The 24,853-nt window shown below is 38.4% G+C and overlaps 1 protein-coding gene across 2 annotated transcripts in view; it reads right to left on the bottom strand.

The window, feature by feature from the left end:
• MAGI3 (membrane associated guanylate kinase, WW and PDZ domain containing 3) overlaps positions 1–24,853 on the bottom strand; it is a gene marked incomplete at both ends in the record, with an annotated part of 258,307 nt that overhangs the window by 92,870 nt on the left and 140,584 nt on the right. For both annotated transcript variants that reach the window (XM_080693205.1, XM_080693206.1), the window contains one exon: positions 7,293–7,409. In XM_080693205.1, coding sequence (XP_080549331.1) covers positions 7,293–7,409 — 117 coding nt within the window. The remainder of the gene's footprint in view (positions 1–7,292; positions 7,410–24,853) is intronic.

The raw sequence follows: 24,853 nt of genomic DNA, 5'->3' as shown, positions 1-24,853 counted from the left end.
GCTGAGTTTTTTTTTTAATCATAAAAGAGGATTATTTTTTTCTAATGCCTTTTCTGCATCAATTGAGATATTTAAGTATATTTTACATTGCTTGGTTCATATATGGTTAACTATTCTTGAATTGCAGACATAACTCCAACCTAATAATGATATATAATCCTCTTAAAGTGATGTTGAATGAGGTGTGCATAGTATTTTGTGTGTGGGGAGGGGTACTGGGGGGTGGAACCCAGGGGCTTTTCTACCTCTGGGCTATACTCCCAGACCTATCTTTTTATACTTTATTTGGAAACAGAGTCTCACTAAGTTGTTGAGAGCCTAAGTAGCTGAGGCTGGCTTTGAACCTGTGCAATCCTCCTGTCTCAGTCTCCCAAGTGCGAGGATTACAAGCGTGCGCCACCACACCTGGCTTGGTGTGCATATAGTATTTTAAGATTTGGGGGTCAATATTCATCAGGGATATTGACTTGTAGTTTTCTTGTTTTGTCTTATTTTGGCATCATAGTAATCAATTTGAATGAGTCTGTGAACGTCCTCTTCTATTTTTTAAGTTTCAGAATGACTGGTATTAACTGGTGTTAAATGTTTGGGAGAATTTTCCACTAAAACCAGCAGGTCCTGGGCTTCTCTTTTGGGGGAGGTTTTTGATTGCTGCTTCAATCTGTCCAATAGTTACAGGTCTGTCAAGATTTTTCAAGATTCAGTGTTGGCAGTTTTATGTTTATAAGAATTTATTTTTTCTAGATTATCCAGCTTGTTAGTGTGTAATTCTGATTATCAATTCATCATTGATGGGCACTTTTGCTCTTATAAGTAGAGCTAATATAAACCTGAGTCTTTGGGTAGACATATATTTAAATTTATGTTTAACTAATAATCTAGAAATGGAATAGCTGGGTCATATGGTAAATGTATATTTAATTTTATAAGAAAATGTCAAATTATTTTCCAAAGCAGATGTACCACTTTGTATTCCCACCAGCAATATATAAGAGCTGTGGTTGGTTTACATTAGTGTTTCCACATAGGAATTTCTTTCTGGAATTTCCTGGAGAAACTTACTTTTTCTAACTACTAAGAAAAATCAGTTGATAGGGAAAATGAGGGGGAAAAGTATTGTAATTAACCTGTGAGAATTAAATCTTAGCAATTACCAATGAATTTCACTGGCTTAATGAAACTGACTCATATTAACTGAAAGCAAGAGTAGGCAATGCTGCGAAGTGGAATCAGTGATGCAGGCTGACATTTCAAAGCACCAGACAGAAACACGTGGGAGAGCAACAGCCACAGTCTACTCAGTTTCACCAGCAGCTGTTCCCATCTTTTAAGTATGTGTGCACTGCCCTATCTGCTAATGGTGGGTCTTTGTTACAAAAACAACATTAGTAAGATTATATGTGTATTATACTTCATAAAAATCTTACAAGTGGTGTTTCAAGAAATAGCAGGTTTTGGAGGCTAAATAAGGCCCTAAATTGGCAGTTTCAACACATGACTCTGTGTAATGCTGTTAACCTTGCTGGGAGATTTGAATGTTAGGTTATTTGACTACTATCCAATAATATTCTCTGGCATTTCCCACTGTTATAGTATTTGCTACAAGCTTCAGCGCTTTGTAAATACTTTAACAGAAGAAATGCAAAGACAAGTAAATGTAGAACACTCCAACATGAAATCAGAAAGTAATCTAAAATTTGAAGTAAATATAGATTTCAAGGCAAAACCAGAAGAAAAAGACAAAATATTTTCATCATTAAAAAAGAAAACAAAGCTGGGTGTGGTGGCGCACACTTGTAATCCCAGCATTTGAGAGGCTGAGACCCGGAGGATCACAGTTTGCGGACAGCCTCAGCTACTTAGTGAGGTCCTCTGCAACTCAGTGAAACCCAGTTTCAAAATAAAGAATAAAAAATAGGGCAGGGGGTGTAGCTTGGAGGTCGAATGCCCCTGGGTTCCACCCCCAGACCCGCAAAATCAAAAACAAACAAACAAAAAAACCCAACAACAACAGCAAAAAAAGAAAACCAGATTGAATAATGTAACATACATTTTAGAGTCAAATGTGAAGATGCTTTTGGACACCCTCATAACAATTTGATGACTGTCAATGCAAAATCAAGGAAACTTCTCTAGGCCTGGAATATAGTCACCATCAATCAAGACCTGACAAGATAATGCAACTGATACTCTGTGTGTTGTAAAACTTCATTTTAGGAGTGAAATTCTAGTACTAAATATGTGTGTCATTACCTCAAAAATTTAAATGGCTTTTATTTGGCATTTATTTTGTGATAATGCTCCCTTCTTTTAAGGTTTTCTATTTTCTATTATCAATTGTATCAGGTAGTGATAATTTTAAAACATTATTAAAATCTTACTAGTTCATAAAAATAACAAGTCATTTTGATCTTATTTCTGTAAATACGTGATGCACTCAAAGAGAATGCATAGCATGCCAGTGTCTGCAGCCACCATTATCACCATAACAGACACGTATGTAGTCACTTAGGCTCTCAGCTTCACTTGGGTTTACCAGCATCTCTTCACAATCAGATACAGTGGTACTGTGGTTACATCAAGATGCCACAGCCTGTGGTGAAGTACGAGCATCCTACTTCTCCTTGGAAGGACCTGGGCACTGGGCTCATGCCCAGGAACACACTGAAAACCAATCTCAGTCTCTCTTGGAGGGTTTGTCTCCTGTGATCACTTTCAATACCATTTCTGTGTCAGTCAGGATCCAGACAAAGAGAAATTACATGGTAATTCTAACAGAGAAAGTTTAAAGGACTGTTAACTATTTACAGAGAATTAACTATGAATAAAAGAGAACTCTCAGAATACCACCCTGGAGATGAGGGAGGATATCGAAGTAAGGTACAAACTTGGAGGGAAGAACCTTCCCAAAGTCTAGGATTCAGTTCTTATTGAGGAGGGTGTGGTAACAGCCCAATGGGAAAAGAAACTTGCTGTGTTATCCTGTAACTGAACTGGTTCATTGATGGTAGGTCAATGCTGGTTGGCAGGGAGCTAACTGCCTGGGGCACCTACAGCAACTCACCAGGGAGCTGCCTGTGGTGGTGGCAAAGGAGAGGGGTTTTGTTTGTTTGTGATGCTGGAGATGAAACTCGAGGCTCCTGCATGCCAGCCAAGTGCTCTACCACTGAGCCACATTTCCAGCCTTAAAGGAATGTTTTGAACTTAATAAAAAACCAGCTGGAATACTGGCTGGACTTGCCAGATACCTAATGTAAAGCTCCTTGTAGGAGCTGTTCCTGGAATCTGGGGAGGCTGCTGGTGTCCACAGAACTCACCAGGCCACTGCTAGGAAGTCAGCAGGTACACTGTGGAATTCATGAAGCCATCAGTACTTACAGGGTATTGCAGAACTCACTGCTGAGAGGCTACCTGCCTTCTACAGGTGTGACACTGAGAGCCTAAGACTGGGACACTGACTGCTGGGATACTGCTAAAACTTGCTGAGTACCTTTTTGTAGGACAGGAGCAAAAAGAAAAGGGCTGGAACCAGGGGGAGGGGGCAGAAAGGAAAGGGAGCCCAAATCAAAACAACAAAACCCTGTCCTCCTCCAGTATCCTCCCTACGCCCTCTACTGACAAAGTTTAACATTGTGCCAGAAGGCAGGAGAGAAATGTTCCATATCACAAGCCAAGAAGCAATGAATAATAAATGGTTGACTAGTTTTCTGAAAAATTCTATCATGAATGAGAGTCAAAGTTTGTCATGTTATTTTCTCCATATATTGAGAGTATCCTATGGTTTTTCTTTTCTAGTCTGCTACAGTATTGCATTGTATTCCTGGGACAAATACCACTTGGTCATAGCATATTATCCTTTTATATACTGTTAATATATTTATTTGCTGGAATATTGTTAAGCATTTTCAAGTTTATGCTCATAAAATTTTTGGTCTAATATCATTTGATGTTAATGTTTTCATCTGGATTTTAAATTAGAATAATGCTTAGATCACAAAATGTGTTGGAAAATGTTTTCTCCTCTATTTTCTAGAATTTATATAGAATTGGCATATTTCTTTCCTAAATATTTAAGACACTGTACAATTTGAGTCTGATATTTTCTTTGTAGGCAAGATAAAAAATACAAATTCAACTTCTTTAATAGATTTTTAAGCCTTCTCTTTCTTTCTTTTTTTTCTTTCTTTTGTACTGGAGATTAAACCCAGGGACATTCTACCTAAGAGCTACAGCCCTCAGCCCAATTTTTTATTCTTTAGTTTAAAATAGGGTCTCACTAGGTTGTGGAGGGCCTCACTAAATAGCGGAGGCTGGCCGTGAACCCAGAGAAATTGCAAACTGCTATCAGACTTTTTTTAGAGTAATACTTTATACCAGAAATAATTAGATATTGACTAATATGCTTAAGATAGTCAAGGAAAGAAAGGCCAAAAATTTAATATATATCTAAACAAACAGCAAAGTTTAAGAGTGAAAAACTGCTAAGATGTTCCTGAGAACTGTTCCTAAAAAATCTTTAGATAACCACAATTACTAAAGAAACAACATATGGATTGGTGGTAAAAGTATGCATTCACTCACAAAATGATGAATAAAGGACGATTATAAAGGAGAGAGCAGAGTAATATAATAGTTGTTTGCTTTGCAAATGTAGATAGCTCTGCTATCGAAAATCAAGGAAAGAATAAGGAAAACATATACAAAGAGGAATAAGCTTACTGATTACTGGAGAGTAAAAATATATTGTTTCGAACAAATGATAGAGACCGAAGGAAGAAAAGATGACTAGATAAAGTTTACTCATGGTAGGGACAGAAACAAAATAAAGGAAAGAAGGAGTACAAAGAGTATAAAAGCATAAAGTTAATTATTAGAACAAAATGCAAACCTTCCTAAAAAGAGAGAGATCAAATAAAATAGAATATATAGTGGAAGGCTTGTTATATAAAAGGCTTACATATGGCAAAAGAGAAGAACATAATAGAACTGAAGTTAATGATCACATAAATAAACAAGAGTTTCACATTGGCTCTAGAGTAAAGTCCAGAACCATTTGTTAAAAAATGAGATTCTGAAATTTCAAGAACAAAAAAGTAGAGCTGGGTGTAGTGGCGCATGCTTGTAATCCCAGTACTTGGGAGGCTGAGACAGGAGAATTGCAGGTTCAAAGCCATTCTAGAACTTGTAAAACCCTCTGCAACTTAGTGAGATCCTGTTTCAAGGTTAAAAAAAAAAAAGAATAAAACAGATCAGAGGTAGAATGCACCTGGGTTCCATCCCCAATACACCACCAAAATAAGGTAAACAAAGATGCATAAAGTAAACACACACAAATTAAAAAGAAGGCAGAAGTATAATTCTGTAATCTCACAGGGTAAATATATGGTAGGAAATCATAGCTAAGTTATTTGGAACGAAAAATATTTTATACCATGCCAAAGAGTTGGAACTTTACCTTGCAGCCAATGAGAGTTTTTAAAGGACAAATGATAGCCGGGCATGGTGGCGCACGCTTGTAATCCCCGCGCTTGGGAGGCAGAGACAGGAGGATCGCGCAGGTTCGAAGCCAGCCGCACGCGCTGGCTTAGGAGACCCTGTTTCCAAATAAAAAAAATGTAAAAATAGGTCTGGGAGTGTAGCCCGGAGGTAGAAGGGCTTCCAGGAACCCCAGTACCACAAAAAAAAAAAAAAAAGGACAAATGATAGACAAGAATAAGACAGGTGCTTTGAAGATGAACTCATGGAGGTGGCCACGCTTGGTATTTTAAGAATGAAGAAGGCAAAAAAGAAAAATTGCCCAAGCAAGAAAAAGCTGAGCATGGTGGCACATACCTGTAATCCGAGTACTTGAGAGCTGAGGCAGGAAGATTTGACCCAGCAATATAGCAAGACCCTGTTTCAAAATTAAAAATAAAAATGGCTGGGAGTGTAGCTCAAAGGTAGAATGCCCCTGGGTTCAATCCCTAGTACCAAATAAAAAAGTAAGGAAATATAGAGGAATAGATATTTTAAAAGCATAATTAGAAAACCCTGGTGATAGACTGGACACAGTATTAAACAATAAGAAAAAGAAATCAAGAGTTCCAGAACCATTATGAAAGTTAGTGTCTACAAGGAGTTATAAATATATTGCAAAGGAAAGCAAAGAAGAATGATTATAAGTACCCTTGACTGTTTACTGCTTTTACTTTTGCCTTTTATTCTTCCCAGAGCTACACTAAAACCAAAACTTAAGCATATGTGCATTCTTGTTATGTTTACAAAAAACAAAAAAAACCAAAGCACCAGTACAACAATAATCGGATCCTCTGAAAACCATTAAGACCCACAGCTAGATATGAATTCAAAATGGATTTCCACAAAGGCAATGCATGCATCTCCCTTTTCTGCCTTTTCTCCTTATTGGGGAGAGGGTAGATTCTAAAGTTTGTTATGTAGTAATAAAATATTTAGTTCTATAAAAATATTCTTGATGTATGAGACATTGAGAGCTAAGAAGTCTTGCTGTAATAGGCTTCAGAAACTTACAGGAATAAACCTAATTAACATGTAAATACCTAAATTTTAAATGTAAATTTTAAAATTCTAGTCACTTTTTTGGAAAAATCACAGTATAGAATCATCCAATTATACTACTTTTAAAAACCAAGTCAGATGTGGTGACTCATGTTTGTAATCTTAGTACCTGGGAGACTGAGATAGGAGGGCTGCAGGTTCATAGCCAGTCTCATCTACTTAAGTGAGGCCCTTTGCAACTCCGTGCAACCTTGTTTCAAAATGAGGCATAAGAAATAGAGCTGAGGGTGTAGCTCCCTCCAAGGTAGAATGCCCCTGGGTTCAATCCCCAGTATTGCAATAAATAAACAAACAAACAAGCAAACAAATAAAACCCCTTAAGTTCTCTAAAAAATGTTTTCCTTGCCAGGAATGGTAGTACGCGCTTATAATCTCAGCATTTGGGAGGCTAAGACCAGAGGATCGTGGTTCACAGAAAGCCTCAGCTACTTAGTGAGACTCTTCACAACTCACTGAGATATAAAAAGACTGAAAAAGTAGGGCTGGGGGTGTAGCTCAGATGTGCAACACCCCTGGGTTCCATCCCCAGTGCTGCAAAAAAAAAAAAAAAAAAGTTTTTCTTATCCAATTTTTGTTTCATTCTGTCCCAACTCAGTTTCATATGGGAAACCTTTTACAATTTTATATGAGATACTTTACTAAATTATCTCTAGATGTTTAATTAGTTAAGTAAGAATATTTCTGCCTCATTTTTTAAAATTTTGTCACATACTTACATGGAATGGTTCTTAAGTAAAGATTATCTCTGATCACTTGCTGCAGTTTGTGGTCAATTGATCCTTTCTGAAACTGAAGACTCAGGTAATGTCGCAAATCTTTATTAATGACTTTGCCTACAAGAAAAATAAAACAAAATGTAACTGTTAGATGCCCATTTATATACAGAAGTTAATAACTGAAAACTTTTTTTTTTTCAGGTCTGGGGATGGAACCCAGGGGCATTTGACCTCTGAGCTACACCCCCTGCCCTATTTTTATTCTTTATTTGGAAACCAGGTCTCACTGAGTTGCAGAGAGCCTCACTAAGAAGCTGAGCCTGTCCGGGAACCGCGATCCTCAGGCCTCAGCCTTCCGAATGCTGGGATTACAAGCATGCACCCCCATGCCCTGCAACTGAAAACTTTTAAACTATTTAATTATAAACTGGAAAAGGAAATCAGAATATTTTACTAACCAAATTATTATAGACATTTTAATAAGTCAGAGAATATTTCAAATACCCAAGGCAATTTCATTTAGTTCCCTGATTTAAAACACCATCTATATTCTACAAGTTTCCAAATTCATATCATGATTCATCCCTAACCTTAAACAAGCTCCAAACACATCAAACACTCTCTCTCTCTCTCTCTCTCTCTCCCTCTCTCCATATATATATATATATATATATATATATATATATATATATATACACATACACACACACACACATACACACACACACACACACACACACACACACACACACACACACACACTGCAGATATATTTGCAAGTTTCAAATAAGAACCTACAATTTCGATAGCCAAAACAGAACTCGGAACTTCCACCCTACCCTAATGTTTTCCTATCATTGTTTTCCCTTAGGAAATAACAGTGCTATGAACTGGCCGAACAATCCCCAAATCTTCCTCAATTTCCCCTGTTCACTTCTATCCCCTAGATCCAACCCATTAGTAACTCCTGTCCTTGTACCTCCAAAACACTGCACTGCTCTCCATTCCACTGATGCCACTCATCTGGAATTCTACAACAGCCTTCTGGAATCCAGTTTTGATTCCTTCCTGTCCCCACCACACACTGTAGCCAGTGGGACATAAAACGTAAATCAAGTAGGGCGTGGTTTTACACATCTGTCATCCCATTACTGTGAGGCAGAGACAGGAGGATCACAGGTTCAAAGCCAGCCTCAGCAACTTAGTGAAGCTCTCAGCAATTTAGAGACCTTGTTTCCAAATAAAAACTAAAATAGGACTGGGAGTATAGCTTAAATAAAAAAAATTATGCAAATCAGATCAACACTACTATATTTATTTCCCTACCTCTGACCCCCATGACTTTTCATTGTACTTGGAATAACATATAAAGGTTAGAAGTAGAAGGGCTTCCAGGAACCCCAGTACCACCAAAAAAAACAGAGGCACAGGTAAAAACTTTCTCAACAATGCCCCAAAGGCATAAGAAATTAAAAGGAGGGTCAATACATGAAATGGCATTAAACGAAAGAGCTTCTGTACAGTAAAGAAAACTATCAAGAACCTCAACAGAGAGCCAACAGAATGGGAGAAAATTTTTGCCAACTGTTCCTCCATAGAGGACTAATATCTAGAATATACAGAAAACTCAAGAAACTCAGAGCTAAGAAAACCACCCAATGTAAAAATGGGCAAGTGAACTAAACAGACACTTCACAAAAGAAGAAATTCAAATGGCCAATAAATGCATGAAAAAATGCTCAACATCACTGGCAATCAGAGAGATGCAAATCAAAACTACCCTGAGATTTCACCTAACTCCAACTAGAATGGCAATCATTCAAAACACAAACAACAACAGATGCTGGCGAGGATGTGGAGAAGTGGGAACTCTAAGACATTGTTGGTGGGATTGCAAATTAGTACAACCACTTTGGAAAACAGTATGGAGAATCCTCAGAAGAATGGGAACAAATCTATCATTTGATCCAGCAATACCACTTCTGGGTATCTACCCAAAATAAACAAAACCAAACTACCAAACTAATGCATGTGTATCTATGTTCATAGCTGCACAATTCACCATAGCCAAACTATGGAACCAGCCAAGATGTCCATCAATAGATGAATGGATTAAAAAAAACTGTGGGATTATGTACACAATGGAATTTTACTCAGCCATTAAAAAAAACTCAATTACATCATTTTCAGGGAAATGGATGGAACTGGAGGACATTATGCTAAGTGAGATTAGTCAGTTGAAGAGCAAACAAGACAACCTAAAGGAGGAGAAAGGAGGGGGGAAGAAAGAAAATCTCTAAAACACACAATGTACTTAAACATATGGAAGTCAACCACTAAGCCAAGCAAGGGAGAGAGGGACGGGGAGGGAATGGGGTGGGAATTGGGTAGGGGTTAAATCAGTGATCTGTACATGTATGTACACACAAGTTTTTTACCCCAATATGATATATGAATGCAATGCACCAATAAAATTTTTTTAAAGATTAAAAAAAACTCTAGACAAAGAAGGAAAAACCATACATGAGTAAATAAGAAGACTTGAGGGGGACCAGGGGGGAAGAGGTAAATTCCCTAATATACATGATGTATATTCACAAACATATTAAAGTCAATCACTAAGCCAAACAAGAGAAGGAGGAAGAGGGGAGGGAATGGGGTGGAAATTGGGAGACGACTAAATGAGTGGTGTGTGTATTTATGCCTCTACCATTCTGCCAATCTTGTACTCCATTAAGATGTATGACTACAATGCAACAATAAAAACAATAAAAAATTTTAAATAAAATATGCAGTCAGGGGTTAGGGGTATAGCTCAGTGATAGAACTCTTGTCAAGTATGAACAAGGCCACAAGTTCAATCCCAGTAAGTATCACAAATAAATATGTAAGTAAATAAATAAAAATAAAATGAGCAAGTATTAAAATCATTACTTTTTTTGAAACTGGAGACAATATTTTAAGAACCAATGGAATATCAATTATGAAAACTTAATCACTAAGTATATGGGCTGACATTCCTTAAGGTAAACAATAATAAAATATGTTGGATTTAGCAGTATTAGGGACTTCTTTGTCACAAGAAACCTAAAGAACTTTACTAGCCAGGTGTTGTGGCATGCTAAGGGGCAAAATATTATGGTTTCCTCTATCATGTGATTTGGGAGAATCTGTATTTTTTTTTTTAAGTATCACCAGAGGTGGTGCTGCATGCCATTTAGGCTGCAGGCTTTTAGGATGAGATAGGAGTTTAATACCATTAACGCCAGCCTTAGCAACCTAGCAAGACCTTTGGCAGCTTAGGGAGACCCTATTTCAAAATAGTTCAGAGATAGAATGCCTCTGGGTTCAATCTCCAATACCACCTACCAAAAAAAACCAAAAAGTATCAATATACTGCATAGGCAGCTGACTGTAGAATTATCAGAAGGCAGCCAGGTGTGGTGGCACACGCTTGTAATCCCATTACTTGCGAGGCTAAGATAGGAGACTCGCAGGTCGTGGCCAGCCTCAGCTACTTAGTGAGGTTCTCTGCAACTTAGTGAGATCCTGTTTCAAATAAAATAAAGAATAAAAAATAGGGCTGGGATGTAGCTCAGAGGTAGAATGCCCCTGGGTCCCGCAAAAAAAAAAAAAAAAAAAAAAAAAAAAAAAAAAAAAAAAAAATCAGAAAGTCAACAGAAACATTAACTTTAAAAGATGCTACTGAGTGTACCTATATAATAAACTATTGTCTTGTTTAGGGTTAGTTCACAAAAAAATGATATTTCAAGGGTATGAAAAACATCTACTTGAAATTAATGTAATTGTTGTTAAATAAGGAAAATAAAAGATTCCTCATAGACGGGCATGGTGGCGCATGCTTGTAATCCCTGGGCTTGGGAGGCTGAGACAGGAGGATCATGCAAGTTCGAAGCCAACCTCAGCTGGCTTAAGGAACCCTGTGTCCAAATAAAATATAAAATAGGTCTGGGAGTGTAGCCTGGAGGTAGAAGGCCTCTGGGTTGATCCCCAGTACCACCAAAAAAAAAGAAAGAGAAAAAAAGATTCCTCATAATGTTAGCATTCTTATCCAACTAGCCTTTGCTTTAAATGTTAAGACCATTCTTTGGCTTCAAAGTGATTTGTAGGTCAAGGTGATTTATAAAACTTAAAAATAGAATTATATATCTTCTAAATAAAGCTTTTCTGGGAAAAGGTCTATAACTGAAATCTCAATAATATGAACAAATCCAAGTACTCAAGTTTCAAAACCTTAGTCAAAAGAATTCATGCTATCAATCCATACTTTTTGAACATATGCAAATCAATATGCACACTAATATTCATCAGTGTATAGAATAACTGGCTATTATTTGAATAACCCTTGTGGCATGCTGGCATAGGTGTGGCCATGCAAACACCTGTAAATTAATTCAAATGCTCACATCTCATCATTCTTTTTACAAGGATAGTCAAGGAGACTTTGTCAGTTCCTTGTTAAAGTCAAGATACAACATGTCTTTTCTATTCTTTAATACAGTAGTAATTATTAAACTGAAAAAATGGGTGGATGAGGTCAATTTGGCAGGTCTTGTTCACACTGACTCATGGTAATCTTTCCATCCTCTTCTATACTGTTTTTATTTTGTTTAATTTCATTTTTTAAAAAATGAACAAGCTGGGTGTGGTGGCACAAGCTTGTAATCCCCGTGCTTGGGAGGCTGAGACAGGATCGTGCAGGTTTGAAGCCAGCCTCAGCTACTTAGTGAGGTTCTCAGAAACTTAGTGAGACCCTGTTTCCAAATAAAATATAAAATAGGTCTGGGAGTTTAGCTCGTAAGTAGAAAGCCTCTGGGTTCCACCACCAGTACTACAAAAAAAAAGAACTCAGCCAGACTTGGTGGCCCATATTTGTAATCTCAGTTGTTAGGAGGCTGAAATGAGAGGAACACAGGTTCTTGGCCATCCTCAGCAACTTAGTGAGGCCCTCTACAACTTAGTGAGAGCTTGTTTCAAAATAAAAAATAAATATGGCTGGGGTTGTAGCTCAGAGGTAGAAGGCCCCTGGGGTTCAATCTCTACTATCACAATAAAATAAAATAAGCTCTTCAAATTTTCACAGTTCAGTTTATATTAAGAAACTGGACTTGAATTTTCATAACCCACTTTTCTTTGGAAAGTGAGATATTTGTCTTCAGCCTTTTGTTGTGTCCCACATTCTCAGTGTGTGTGTGTGTGTGTGTGTGTGTGTGTGTGTGTGTGTGTGTGTGTGTGTGTGTTGCTAGAGATTGAACTCAGGGGCATTCTACCTCTGAGCTACACCCCCAGCCCAATTTTTAATTCTTTATTTTGAAACAGGGTCTCACTAAGTTGCAGAGAGCTTAAGTAGCTAAGGCTGGCTGCAAACATGGATCCTTCTGTCACAGACTCCCAAGTACTGGGATTACAAGCGTGTGCCACCACACCTGGCTCCAACAGTCTGTAAGATTTGGAGGGGAAAAAAAAATACTGACAATAGCTCAGAGATCTTATCTGAATCTCTTCAAATTCTAGGGAGGCAAAATTTATTTGAGTCTAAAAAACTTAAATTTGCTTAAAGTGAATGATACTTTACTATCTTCTCATTTTTTTCTTTAATTTTTCCTGTTTGGGTGTTTATTTAACCTTTTACTATTAGAAAAGTAATTCTGCTGTTTAAAGATTATAGTAGAAGCAGAATAGAATGATATAGGTCTTATTTCTGCCTCAAAATAGCTATTATTAATATCTTCTTCAAAGTTGGGCGTGGTGACATACGCTTATAGTGGTGACATACGCTTATAATCCAGCATTTGGGAGGCAGAGACCGGAGGATCGCGGTTTATGGACAGTCTTAGCTACTTAGTAAGGCCTTTCTCAACTCAGTGAGACTCTGTTTCAAAAATAAAAAGACCAAAAAATAGGGCTGGGGGTGTAGCTTGGAGGTGCAATGCCTCTGCGTTCCATCCCTAGTACTAAAAACGAAAGAATATCTTCTTCAAGCCAGGCATGTTGGCACAGGCCTGTAACTCCAGTACTCGGGAGGCTCAAGGACTGCCTCAGCGAGTAGTGAGACTCTCAACAACCTAGTGAGACTTTGTTTCAAAATAAAAAGTAAAAAGGGCTGGGGTTATAACTCAGTGATAAAACACCCCTATATTCAATCCCCAGTACCACATAAAAAAAAAAACCCAACAACCTTCTTCAGACAGTTAGCCTACCTCTTTTTGCTGCTCTTGTTCCTTACATGAACTTAAAATGTTCTTTTGCTTTCTGAAGCATCTCAGCTCTTTTTTTTGTTTTGTTTAGTTTTGCTTTTTGCGGTAGTGGGGATGAAACCCAGGGGCAGCATTCTACCTCTGAACTACACTCCCAGCCCTATTTTTTATTCTTTTCTTTAAAACAGGATCTCACTGAGTTGCAAGGAACCTCACTAAGTAGCTGAGGCTGTCCACGAACTGCAAACCTCTTGTCTTAGCCTCCCAAATGCTGGGACTGTAAGCATGTGCCATCAAGCCCAGCTAAATTAACACCATAATGATGACCATGCTCTCCTCTCATCTATCAATCACACTATCCTTTAGGAAACCTGAGCTGTTCACAGCTTTTGTATCACCATAAGATAACTCACATAATCTTTAGAGTCTCTAATCTTGGAATCATATCTGTAGCTGCTATAAACTTTTTATATTCTAAAGTAAAGAATGGGCTGGGTGTGGTGGCACACGCTTGTAATCCCAGCATTTGGGAGGCTGAGACTGGAGGATCACGGTTTGCGGACAGCCTCAGCTACTTAGTGAGGCCCTCTGCAACTTAATGAGACCCTGTTTCAAAATAAAGAATAATAATAATAATAATAATTATAATTATTATTATTATTATTATTATCATAATAATAATAATAAAAGAAAGGCAGAGGGCTTAGCTCAGAGGTTAAATGCCCCTGGGTTCCATCCCCAAACCAGCAAAATAAATAACCAGTTCTCTTTCCTACTGTGAGATGTCTAGAAGACAAGGAGGTAACCCCTCCCACCACAATACACAGTTCTACTCAGTACAACTAATGCTGCTCTCTAGTTCTTTCCCACTAGTTTAGGGCTCTGGAGGGCAGCGTGCCTTACTGCTTACTCTGTCCCTGAGCTCTCCAGCAGGAAGGGGAGGCTCCTGAAAGTGAGGACAAAGACATACATAAGCTTAATACCAGAAGGGCTCCTTGGCTGGAGGTATGAGGCATGAGGCACGGGTTACGAAGAAAAGCAAAGTGTAGTTCATTTGCTTGAGAAATCATGAATTGTACTACAAGGCCTTCTAGATAAGCAGTATCTTGACATCTCACAGAGAAATATCTGCAATGGCATGAAAGCTATAAAAAGTACCTCAGATATTAAACATAAATGTTTGTTGGCTACCTGAGGGCTCAGGCCTATTGTGTTTTCATAGATTTAGTCCTAGTATGTGTACACAGAATGAACAAATCAGTTTAGTTTTGTATTTTAATTGCTCATTTGGCTCTCTCCACCCTTAAATACATAAAAATTTAGAAGATAGTAAGTATTTATATGGCACTCTTTCCCACTTTTTTTTTTTTTTTTGGTGGTACTGGGGTTCCTGGAAGCCCTTCTATCTCCATCCAGGCTATACTCCCAGACCTATTTTTACATTTTTATTTGGAAACAGGGTCTCCTAAGCCAGCATGCGCAGCTGGCTTCAAACCTGCGTGATCCTCCTGTCTCTGCCTCCCAAGCGCGGGGATTACAAGCGTGCGCCACCATGCCCGGCTGTTTTTTTTTTTTTTTTTTTTTTTGGTGATACTGGGGGTGGAACCCAGAGGCTTTCTACCTCCGGGCTATACTCCCAGACCTTTTCTTTTATATATATATTTTTATTTGGAAACAGGATCTCACTAAGTTGCTGAGAGCCTCACTAAGTAGCGGAGGCTGGCTTCGAACCAGTGCGATCCTCCTGTCTCAGCCTCCCAAGAGCGGGGATTACAAGCGTGAGCCACCACGCCCGGCTCTATATGGCATTCTTTAATGAGCTATATACAATTATATTTTAAACTGTGGGTTTTTTTTAAGCAATGGAACTGATTTTATTCTGACTATGTCAAAATGCTACAATAAATTCTTCATTAAAACAGCAAGCATAGATAGGTATCTATGTTTGGAGGAAGGTATAGAAATAAATGAATGGAATGGGGGAATAGAAAGCGGATACTAAACTGGGCATAGTGGCACACACCTGTAATCCCAGTACTTGGGAGGCTGAGACAAGAGAATCACAGGTTCAAGGACAGCTTCAACAGTACAGTGAGAATCTCAGCAACCTAGCAAGACCTGTTTCAAAACAAAACAAAAGGGCTGGGGTATACTTGGAGCTAGAATGCTCCTGGGTTCAATCTCTAGTCCCCCCCTCCCCAACATACATACAAAAGAATATCAACAAACTCAGATCTGACACCAAAGCCCTTCTAATTACTAAAAGCTAACGACTATGGACATATTCTTCCTAGTCACTTCCATATTACATATTTTTACTCACATATCATCTCATTATTTCTGTTCTATTATCTAAAAGAGTATATCTGGCTGGGCATGATGGCGCAAGCTTGTAATCCCAGCATTTGGGAGGCTGAGACTGGAGGATCGCGGTTCGCGGACAGCCTCAGCTACTTAGTGAGGCCCTCTGCAACTTAGTGAGACCCTGTTTCAAAATAAATAATAAAAAATAGGGCAGGGGGTGTAGTTTGGAGGTAGACTGCCCCTGGTTCCATCCCCAGACTGGCAAAATGTATGAATGAATGAATGAATGAATGAATGAATGAGTATATCAAAGGTGCCAGGCATGGTGGCATACACCTCTAATCCTAGTGAATCGGGAGCCTGAGGCAGAAGAATCACAAGTTGGAGGCTATCCTGGGCAACTAGTGAAACCCTACCTAAAAATAAAATAAAAAGGGCTAGGAAATTAATCTAAGGTGATAAATTTAGAAGGCCCATGATTCTCTAATTATGCCACTCTTGTTATAAGCAAGCAGGAACTTAATGAATTTTCAAAATAATTTATATAATTAAATTCCTATGCAGTCCCAAGTGTGAAAAAGCATTAAATACCCTGGACTCTCTTGAGCCACATCAGTTGTTAAACTAGTCAATTTTCAGTACTCTTCCAATTTACATTTAACACACACACACACACACACACACACACGCACACGCACACGCACACACACACGCTGAAGCAATGGGGCAATGTTGTCATCTCCTGCATAATACTGTAGCCACCTCATCAGCCAGGAGAGTCTCCTGCCAACAGGAGTCACATTCTTTGTCTAAACCACAGATCATGGAAGTACATGTTCAAATGCGAGTGCCCATTCTCCACAGACTCCTGGAAACAACAACAAAAACAAAAGTTGTTCAATTTCCTCTACTGCCCTGGCTGCTACATTGCTGAATCTGGCTCCATATTTTGCACATCCTTGGGAATGTTTTCATTTCTTTCTCCATTCTATCCTTCCTCCTCTCCATGGTCCCTCCCCTTCCTTGCTTTTTATTATTGAATGCATTTACAAGTAGAAGAACTTGGAGCATTAATTTGATAATAACTTTTTGGTTTAAGTAGCTTGTACATCTGAAAAGTACCCGAATTGTATACCAAACTGAAAACAATTATTCCTAAAAAGCCTAACACTGTGCATTGTGTGTAGGTTTCCATACTAACGCATTAAATTATTTTATTATACTTAAGTTATATATAAATAAAACTCACCATCATGCCTCATACATTTTTATGTTTATAGTAGTGTTTATTTGCTTGAATAAAGCAAGTACTTCTGCATATATTTACAAATATCAATCATTTTTATGAAAAACTCTCAGGGATGGGTTATAAAGAATTGGCACCCTGGTGAGGTGTGCTGGCAACATTTGGGAGGCTGAGACCAGAGGACTGTGGTTCACTGACAGCCTCAGCTACTTAAGTATCAAGGCCCTTATCAACTCAGACCCTGTTTCAAAAAATAAAAAGACTCAAAAATAGGACTGGGGGTGTAGCTCGGAGAATGCCTCTGGGTTCTATCCCCAGTAATGCAAAAAAAAAAAAAAAAAGAATTGGCACCCTAAGAAAAAATGCTACATAGACACACAACACACACACACACACACACACACACACACACACACACACACACACACACTGGCCTACACGTCTTGCTTCTGGGGCAACGATACCAGGTCTGTTAACACCCTACCTTCCCTTCTAGCCTCCATGCCCAACTGATTCCCCTACTGATTCCGGGTTTGTGTCTATTCTGCCTGGTGCCTCAGTGTGGTGTGCACATAACTACTTTAGAATGAAAAGCCTGTACACTGACTACTACACTACTGCCTAGACCCAGGCAGAGATCAGGTGTCTCGTGGACACCTCTCCTCCCCTGGAGCCAGCCACAGGATGGTGAGTGGGGAGCATGTCTGCTTCTTCCACTGGATCTTAAAGAGGAACTATGCTTTATCTTTGTACCCTCCAACATACCTAGCACAGTGATAAATAAACATTCAGTTTACAAATATTAAAAAATCACATTTCAAATAATGTGACTGCAGTACTGACAAAGTTTTTGTTTTGATACTGGGGACTGAACCCAGGGGCATTCTACCTCCAAGCGACACATCAAACCTTTTTATTTTCTGAAATATGGTCAAGGTTGCTGAAAGTCTCACTATAATGTTGAAGCTGTCCTCACACCTGCAATCCGTCTGTCTCAGCCTCCCAAGAACTAGGGTTACTGACTGGTGTGTGCCACCCCACATGGCTCTGACGGTTTTAACTGAAGTTATCTTAGAAAAAATACCTTTATTATAGTCCCCAAAGACATAAAAATCCTTTCATTAGTCCCCAAAGACATAAAAATCCTTTCATTAGGCAACAGCATTGAAAGCAATGCTTTGATATAATCAGACACTCATGATATATTTTAAATAGAAAGAAGGAGACTACAAAACAGAAGATTAAGAGTGAACTCAAACTAAAACATTTCTAAAGATATACAAAATTTTCAAAATGTTAAAATGTAAAGGGAAAACATAAAACAAATCCATACTAAAACACTTAACAATATTTAAGTATTATTGCTAGCCTCTGCAAACGAGGCTACCAACAACTTAGTGAGACCTTGTTTCAAAATAAAAATTTAAAAAGCCAGGTGTGGTGGCGCTCACTTGTAATACCAGCGTTCAGGAGGCTGAGATAGGAGATCACAGTTCATGGACAGCCTCAGCTACTTAGTGAGGTCCCTTGCAACTCAGTGAGACCCTGTTTCAAAATAAAGAAAAAAAAAATAGGGCTGGGGGTGTAGCTCTGAGGTAGAATGCCCCTGGGTTCCATCCCCAGTATAAAATAAAATAAAATAAAATAAAATAAAATAAAATAAATAAAATAGGGCTGGGGAGGGGGTGTCTAGTTTAGAGGTAGAATGTTCAATCCTTAGCACCACAATAAACAAACAATTATTGCTGGTATAATTGTGGAGTGATTTTTTAAATCTTCTTCTTTAAAAATCTTTCTGCATGAACAAAATCATGTCATTTGCAAGAAGATAGAAAGACCTGGAGAACATTGTTAAGTGAGATCTGCCAAGCACAGAAAGAGAAGGGACATATGTTTTCTCTAATATGCTCAAACTATGGAGTATTAGGGATACCAGAGGGATTCCAGACAATGGAGGGAAACCTCAGCGAAGCCAGAAAGGAAGGGTAGGGGAGAAAGAAGGCTGAGGTTTATTAATGGAAACACCACACTGGAATATGTGTATACATGTGAATATAACATTGTTAACCTGGACACTAAGTATGGGGACGGCAGGAAAAAGGGAAGCGGGGGAGGAGGGGAGGGCACCAAGTCCTGCGGGAATAATAGATGCCTTTGTCAACAAGATCCACATTATGATGTGAGACTATAGTGCACCAATAAAAAAAAAAAAACTTTCTTATTTATTTATTTATTTATTTATTTATTTATTTATTTATTTATTGTGTGTGTGGTACTGGGGTTCCTGGAAGCCCTTCTACCTCCAGGCTACACTCCCAGACCTATTTTATATTTTGAAACTGGGTTTCGTAAGCCAGTGCGGCTGGCTTCGAACCTGCACTATCCTGTCTCAGCCTCCCAAGTGAAGGGATTACAAGCGTGCGCCACCACGCCTGGCATAATTTAATATTTTTGAAAGCAAAAATTTATTGCTATTATAAGGAAAAAACAATATTACAAACTAGATTATCATATTTTCAAAAACTGTGCTCTTCAAAGGTCATTGGTGAAGATGTCTGGCATAAGACCATTATGATGCAAACTTGCAAGAGTTCTAGATGAATCTGATATTTTGTATGTTTTCTTTAGTCATTTTCCTTTAAAATAAGTATTATTTTCAGCAAACCTAGGTTAGACTGCAGTCATTTTTCTTGTAATTGGAACTCTGGATTTAAATCTACATTTGAACAATAAAATGAAAATCATCATTACAGATAAAATACAACAAAATCATTACAAATCTCCTCTAAAAAGTCATATATCTGGAAAATCAAAATAAAATGAAATGTTTCTAGCAAAAAAAAGAGTAGAAAAAAATGAATAGATAATTGAAATTGGATCCTTTTCTAAACTTTTTGATGGGATTAGATACAATGCTGGGAGAAAAAAAAAAGGTTTTTTGTTTTGTTTTGTTTTGCTTTGGTGGTACTGGGGTTCTTGAAAACCCTCTACCTCCGGGCTACACTCCCAGACCTATTTTATATTTTTTATTTGGAAACAGGGTCTCTTAAGCCAACGAGGCTGGCTTCGAACCTGCGCAATCCTCCTGTCTCCGCCTCCTAAGTGTGGGGATTACAAGCGTGCGCCACCATGCCTGGCAAAACCCAGTATTTTTAAAGTTCTACCCTGAGGCTATTTACAATTTTTCTTTGTGACACCGTATCAGGAATCATTAACAAACCTGTCATAATGCCAGATAACCAATGCCTGGTTGGCAGACCAATAACTGAGTCATAATATTAATGCCTCATCCTTTTGACAGGAGGGCACAAAGTCATCTATTGTGCTCTGTCATTTTCCCTGAAAACAGAATAAGTGGGTTTGGTAGTCTTTGCAAACCAAAGTTATGTGTTTCAAAAGAACGTTCAGTATTTGAGGTGGAAGATCTGTTACTGATATTTTATTTGTTTCTTTGCTTTGTTTTGTTTTTCTCTAACCCCTCTGGTTATGACCTTTGCTCACTGTTTATTTTTCTTTCTTTTATTAAAAAAAATTTTTTGTACTGGGAATTGAATCAATGAGCATTCTACTTCTGAGCTATACCCCAGCCCCCCTTTTAATTTTTATTTCAACCAGGGTCTCACTAAGTTACTAAGGCTGTCTCCAAACCTATGATCCTCTGTCTCATCCTCCCAAGTATTGGGATTATAGTACAAAGCCAGGTGTGGGACGACCTGACTCTGTTACTCATATTTTATCATAACAGCTCTTATTTTATATTTTATTACAATAGCTGAATATAGATGTATTTGATTACATGACTTACCCCCAAAAGTCATACTAATTTTACAAAGACCATTATGTAAAATATTTGAACTTCTGGGTTCAGGCAGTAGGCTGATATAATTAACCACTAATTTAGAAACAATTTAGTAGTTTCTTTGTCTCTGGTAGCTTTTTTAAGAGGAATTTATGCTAATTCTTTTTTTGTGTGTGTGTGGGGGGGGGTACTGGGGTATCTGGAAGCCCTTCTACCTCCGGGCTACACTCCCAGACCTATTTTATACTTTTTTATTTTTGGAAACAGGGTCTCTTAAGCCAGCGCGGCTGGCTTCGAACCTACGCAATCCTCCTGTCTCCACCTCCCAAGCACAGGGATTACAAGCGTGCGCCACCACACCCAGTGAATTTATGCTAATTCTTAGAAATTTCCTTAGAGGAAATAGTTCACGGTCCTAAAAATTGTTTATACATCAAAAGTAATCTGACTACAGGGAGAAGCAACAATCAGTCACCAAGTAAAAAAGTTAAGTAGTTCCCATTTCCATTTGTAACCACTATTTTAAATCGATAAATTTCCAAGGATTTTTAAACTATGCTTACAAAATATGGTTATATATCTATTCAAGAACTAGAAGAGAGTCTTCTATACAACATAACTTAAATGTAAGTAACTTTTACAAAAAGCCTTCTCTCCAAATCAAAACAAAGGAAATAATTAAAAAAAAAAGGAACGGTTGTGAAATGTTAATCTCTGCCCATTAAAGTGTCAATTCCAAAAATACAAATGATTTGGACCACACCGATTGCTTAGCAGTGCCATATAACCCTAAATCACTAGCTCAGCACACGTTACAAGCTCTAATGGAACACATCTGCACTGATATCCCCAGCTTACGTGGGTCATGAGGGGAGAGCAAGACTGAGGGAGGAACTCACTGGACAGGTGGTGTTACTTTTGTCCTGTCTAAGGTTCTTAACTGGAATCAGTGATGCCAATAAGCAAAGCTGCAGATGAGAGTAACAGAATGGAATGTTACATGTAGATCTACAAATCAAAAGCTGTATGAGTTGTAAGTGACCTGTTAATTCATCATTAGCTTCTCCTCAAGTAAAGGGAGCCAAATGAAATCACCTTCTCTTGTCCCCATGATGGAAGGGCAAAATTTTCTAAGACCCAAGAGTAGGAGATTAAAAAAAAAAAAAAAAAAAATCAGAGAGAAACGAGGCTCCCAAAGTGTATCTGGCCTTGGCTCCAGCTCCCACCCTACCTCTGCCTCTTCAGACACCTGGATAGTTAAAAAGATGCTACATGCTATATACCTTAAGCTGGAGAGTCCTTGTGCTAACAGTAAGGAGAAAATGAGACCAAGGCACACCAGAAAGGCAGTCAAAAATCAGCACTGCTGGATTTTATTTAAACAAAGAAATAAAAAGATTAGACTGGCATATTGAGACAGTAACTCTATGTAGAGAATATACCTAAGAATGGATCAAGATAGGGCCCACAGTCCATGTAATATGGTGATTTAGAGTCATAATGGAGAAGAAAAGGAGAGTTATAATAGAGTTAGAGTCATAATAGAGAAGAAAAGGAAATAGAGTTGAGATGTATTGAACATATATGGAAAGTATTTTAATTCTATTAACTACCATTAGAAGAAAAAGGCCTTTTATATTCCACCAATATCACCGATTACAAAATGATCTACATATTTTATTTTGAAAAAGAGACATATTAGCCGGAACCCACAACAATTATTTAAGAGTTTATCTGACACAACTGGAAAGAGAGGAATAGACAGAGTGAGAAGACTTCATAATTACTTCTTGGGGTATTATTTCACAATTGCCTGTTAGATGTCACTGTCTAGCAATCTTTCAATGGTCATTTGAAAAAAGTGATTCAGTACATGGTTAGGCTAGGGAGTGCACATCAACAAAAAAGCTATAGAAAAAAATTCTGCATGGATTAAAAAATACAGCATCTCAAACATCTTAAATGGAAAGGGAGGAGGAGCTGATCTAGAAAACTGTTATATGACTCATTCCAGTGTTGACAAAACATCAAAGAAGTAGGATGAAGAGTTTAAACAGAAATTTCACATGATGTAGTGGAAAAAGCAGTATTTCTAAATTATTTTAGTATATGTAACTAAGTAGTAGTAGAAATTTGATATCCCTAAAAGTTTAGATTCATACTTTCAAATTAAAATCTATTACAAATGTCTTTTGAAACTGTGGTATTGCATAAGGACAGGGTCTTCTCATATTTAAGTGTACATGGTATTATGGGTAAAATCCTAAAGCCTTGGTGAAATGACAGGAAGATTCTTGGAAAGAAAGAAATAAAAATGAGAGAAAGGAGAAAGAAGGGAGGGAAATGGAGGAAATGAAAAAGGAGGGAAGGGAGAGAAAAAGGAGAGAAAAAAAGTCATTCTAGGTTTCAAACTTAAGTAACTAGGTAAATGCCAGTTCTATTTAAAGAAAATAAATAGGAGAAGGAAGAGGTTTGGGTACCAAGGCAAGAAAGAAATCAGGTTACAATTTGAGAAATGTTGGTTTGAGATGTTGGTGAGACAGACACCATGTAAATTAAATTGTTGGACACAAGTATGTGGAGTTTAGAGAAAAGGTCTGAACTTTTCATTATAAATTGAGTGTCTTTAGCTTATAGAGAGTAACTGATAAAAATGTGGCCCAAGTAGAGAGATATGGGTTATGTTTGTATAAGTTGGTACAATCTTTTGCAAGGCATTATGGCAATATCTGTATCAATAACATATTTGCATGCCCTCTGAAAAAAGAGCTCTACTAAGGTAATGTTCACACAAATATAAATACATGAAAGATGAAAGTTTATCACAGCATTATTTTTAAGGAATTTAACTGTCCAACTATAGGGAACTGATGATTAAATGACAAACAATGAACAGTTCAATTATTAATACATTATGGTGTCTAACGATCCTCTTGAGCCAGGCATGGTGCCACCTATAATCCCAGTGAAGCTTCCGCAACATAGTGAGACTCTCAGAAACCTAAGAAATAAAATTTGGCTGTGGGTATAGCTTGGAGATCGAATGTCCCTAGGTTCAATCCTCAGTACCACAAAAATAAATAAGACAAAAACAAAACCATACTGTCTAGCAGAAAAACAAGAAGCCACAGAACAGCTTGAGTGCACAATGCCACTTATCAAACTGGCAAATATTGTTTCTCATACAACATGCAAAAATAAAATGTGATTACTGCCAGGCATGGTGGCACATTATAATCCCAACACTTGGGAGACTGAGATGAAAGGATTGCAGGTTCACAGCCAGTCTCAGCAACTAAGCAAGACTCTTAGCAACTTAGTGAGACCCTGTTTCAAAATAAGAAATAAAAAAAGGGCTGGGGGAGACTTCCGGGAAGATGGCGACCGAGAAAAGCGGGGCTTAAGAGCCCCGCTAACAACCAATCTCCATTACCACAAAATCAGCACCTTTCATAGCCAGAAAACACCATCACCAGAGAAACAAAAAAATCACCAGGCTCCAGAGAGAAAGCGGACTGAGAACAGAGCTCGGAGCCACAGAGGAGATACACCGGCCTCACGCCCGAGGACGCGGCAGCAGCGCCATACTGCCGGCGGCAGCGGCAAATTCACCGGATGGCTACAGCAAGCCGAGGTGAGCCGCTGCGGAACAGCCAGGCGGGATTTCTCGCCGCAGATAAAATCTAAAGCTCCCAGTGGCTGAGCTGAGCACACGCTGCAGGGATTCAGAGTGGAAATCAAAACCAAGAAGAAATACACCAGCCTCACAGCCGAGGGCGTGGCAGCGGCGCCATATTGCCACTGGCATCAGCAGCAGAGAATTCACCGAATCCAGTACAGCTACATCTGCGTACTCAAGAACAGTGAGTCAAATTGCGGGCCACAGAGGAGAAATCCCAGTACTGTACTCCCTGGGACTTGACCCAGTGGGGGAGGGGCGGTGGCAGAGATATCACACCATAGAAGAACGTGCAACCTGGCACCCCCCACAGTC

This window comes from Muscardinus avellanarius, assembly GCF_963383645.1.
Source record: "Muscardinus avellanarius genome assembly, chromosome: 3".
Taxonomy (NCBI): Eukaryota; Metazoa; Chordata; class Mammalia; order Rodentia; family Gliridae; genus Muscardinus; species Muscardinus avellanarius.
This window is presented reverse-complemented; position numbering and strand designations above follow the sequence as displayed.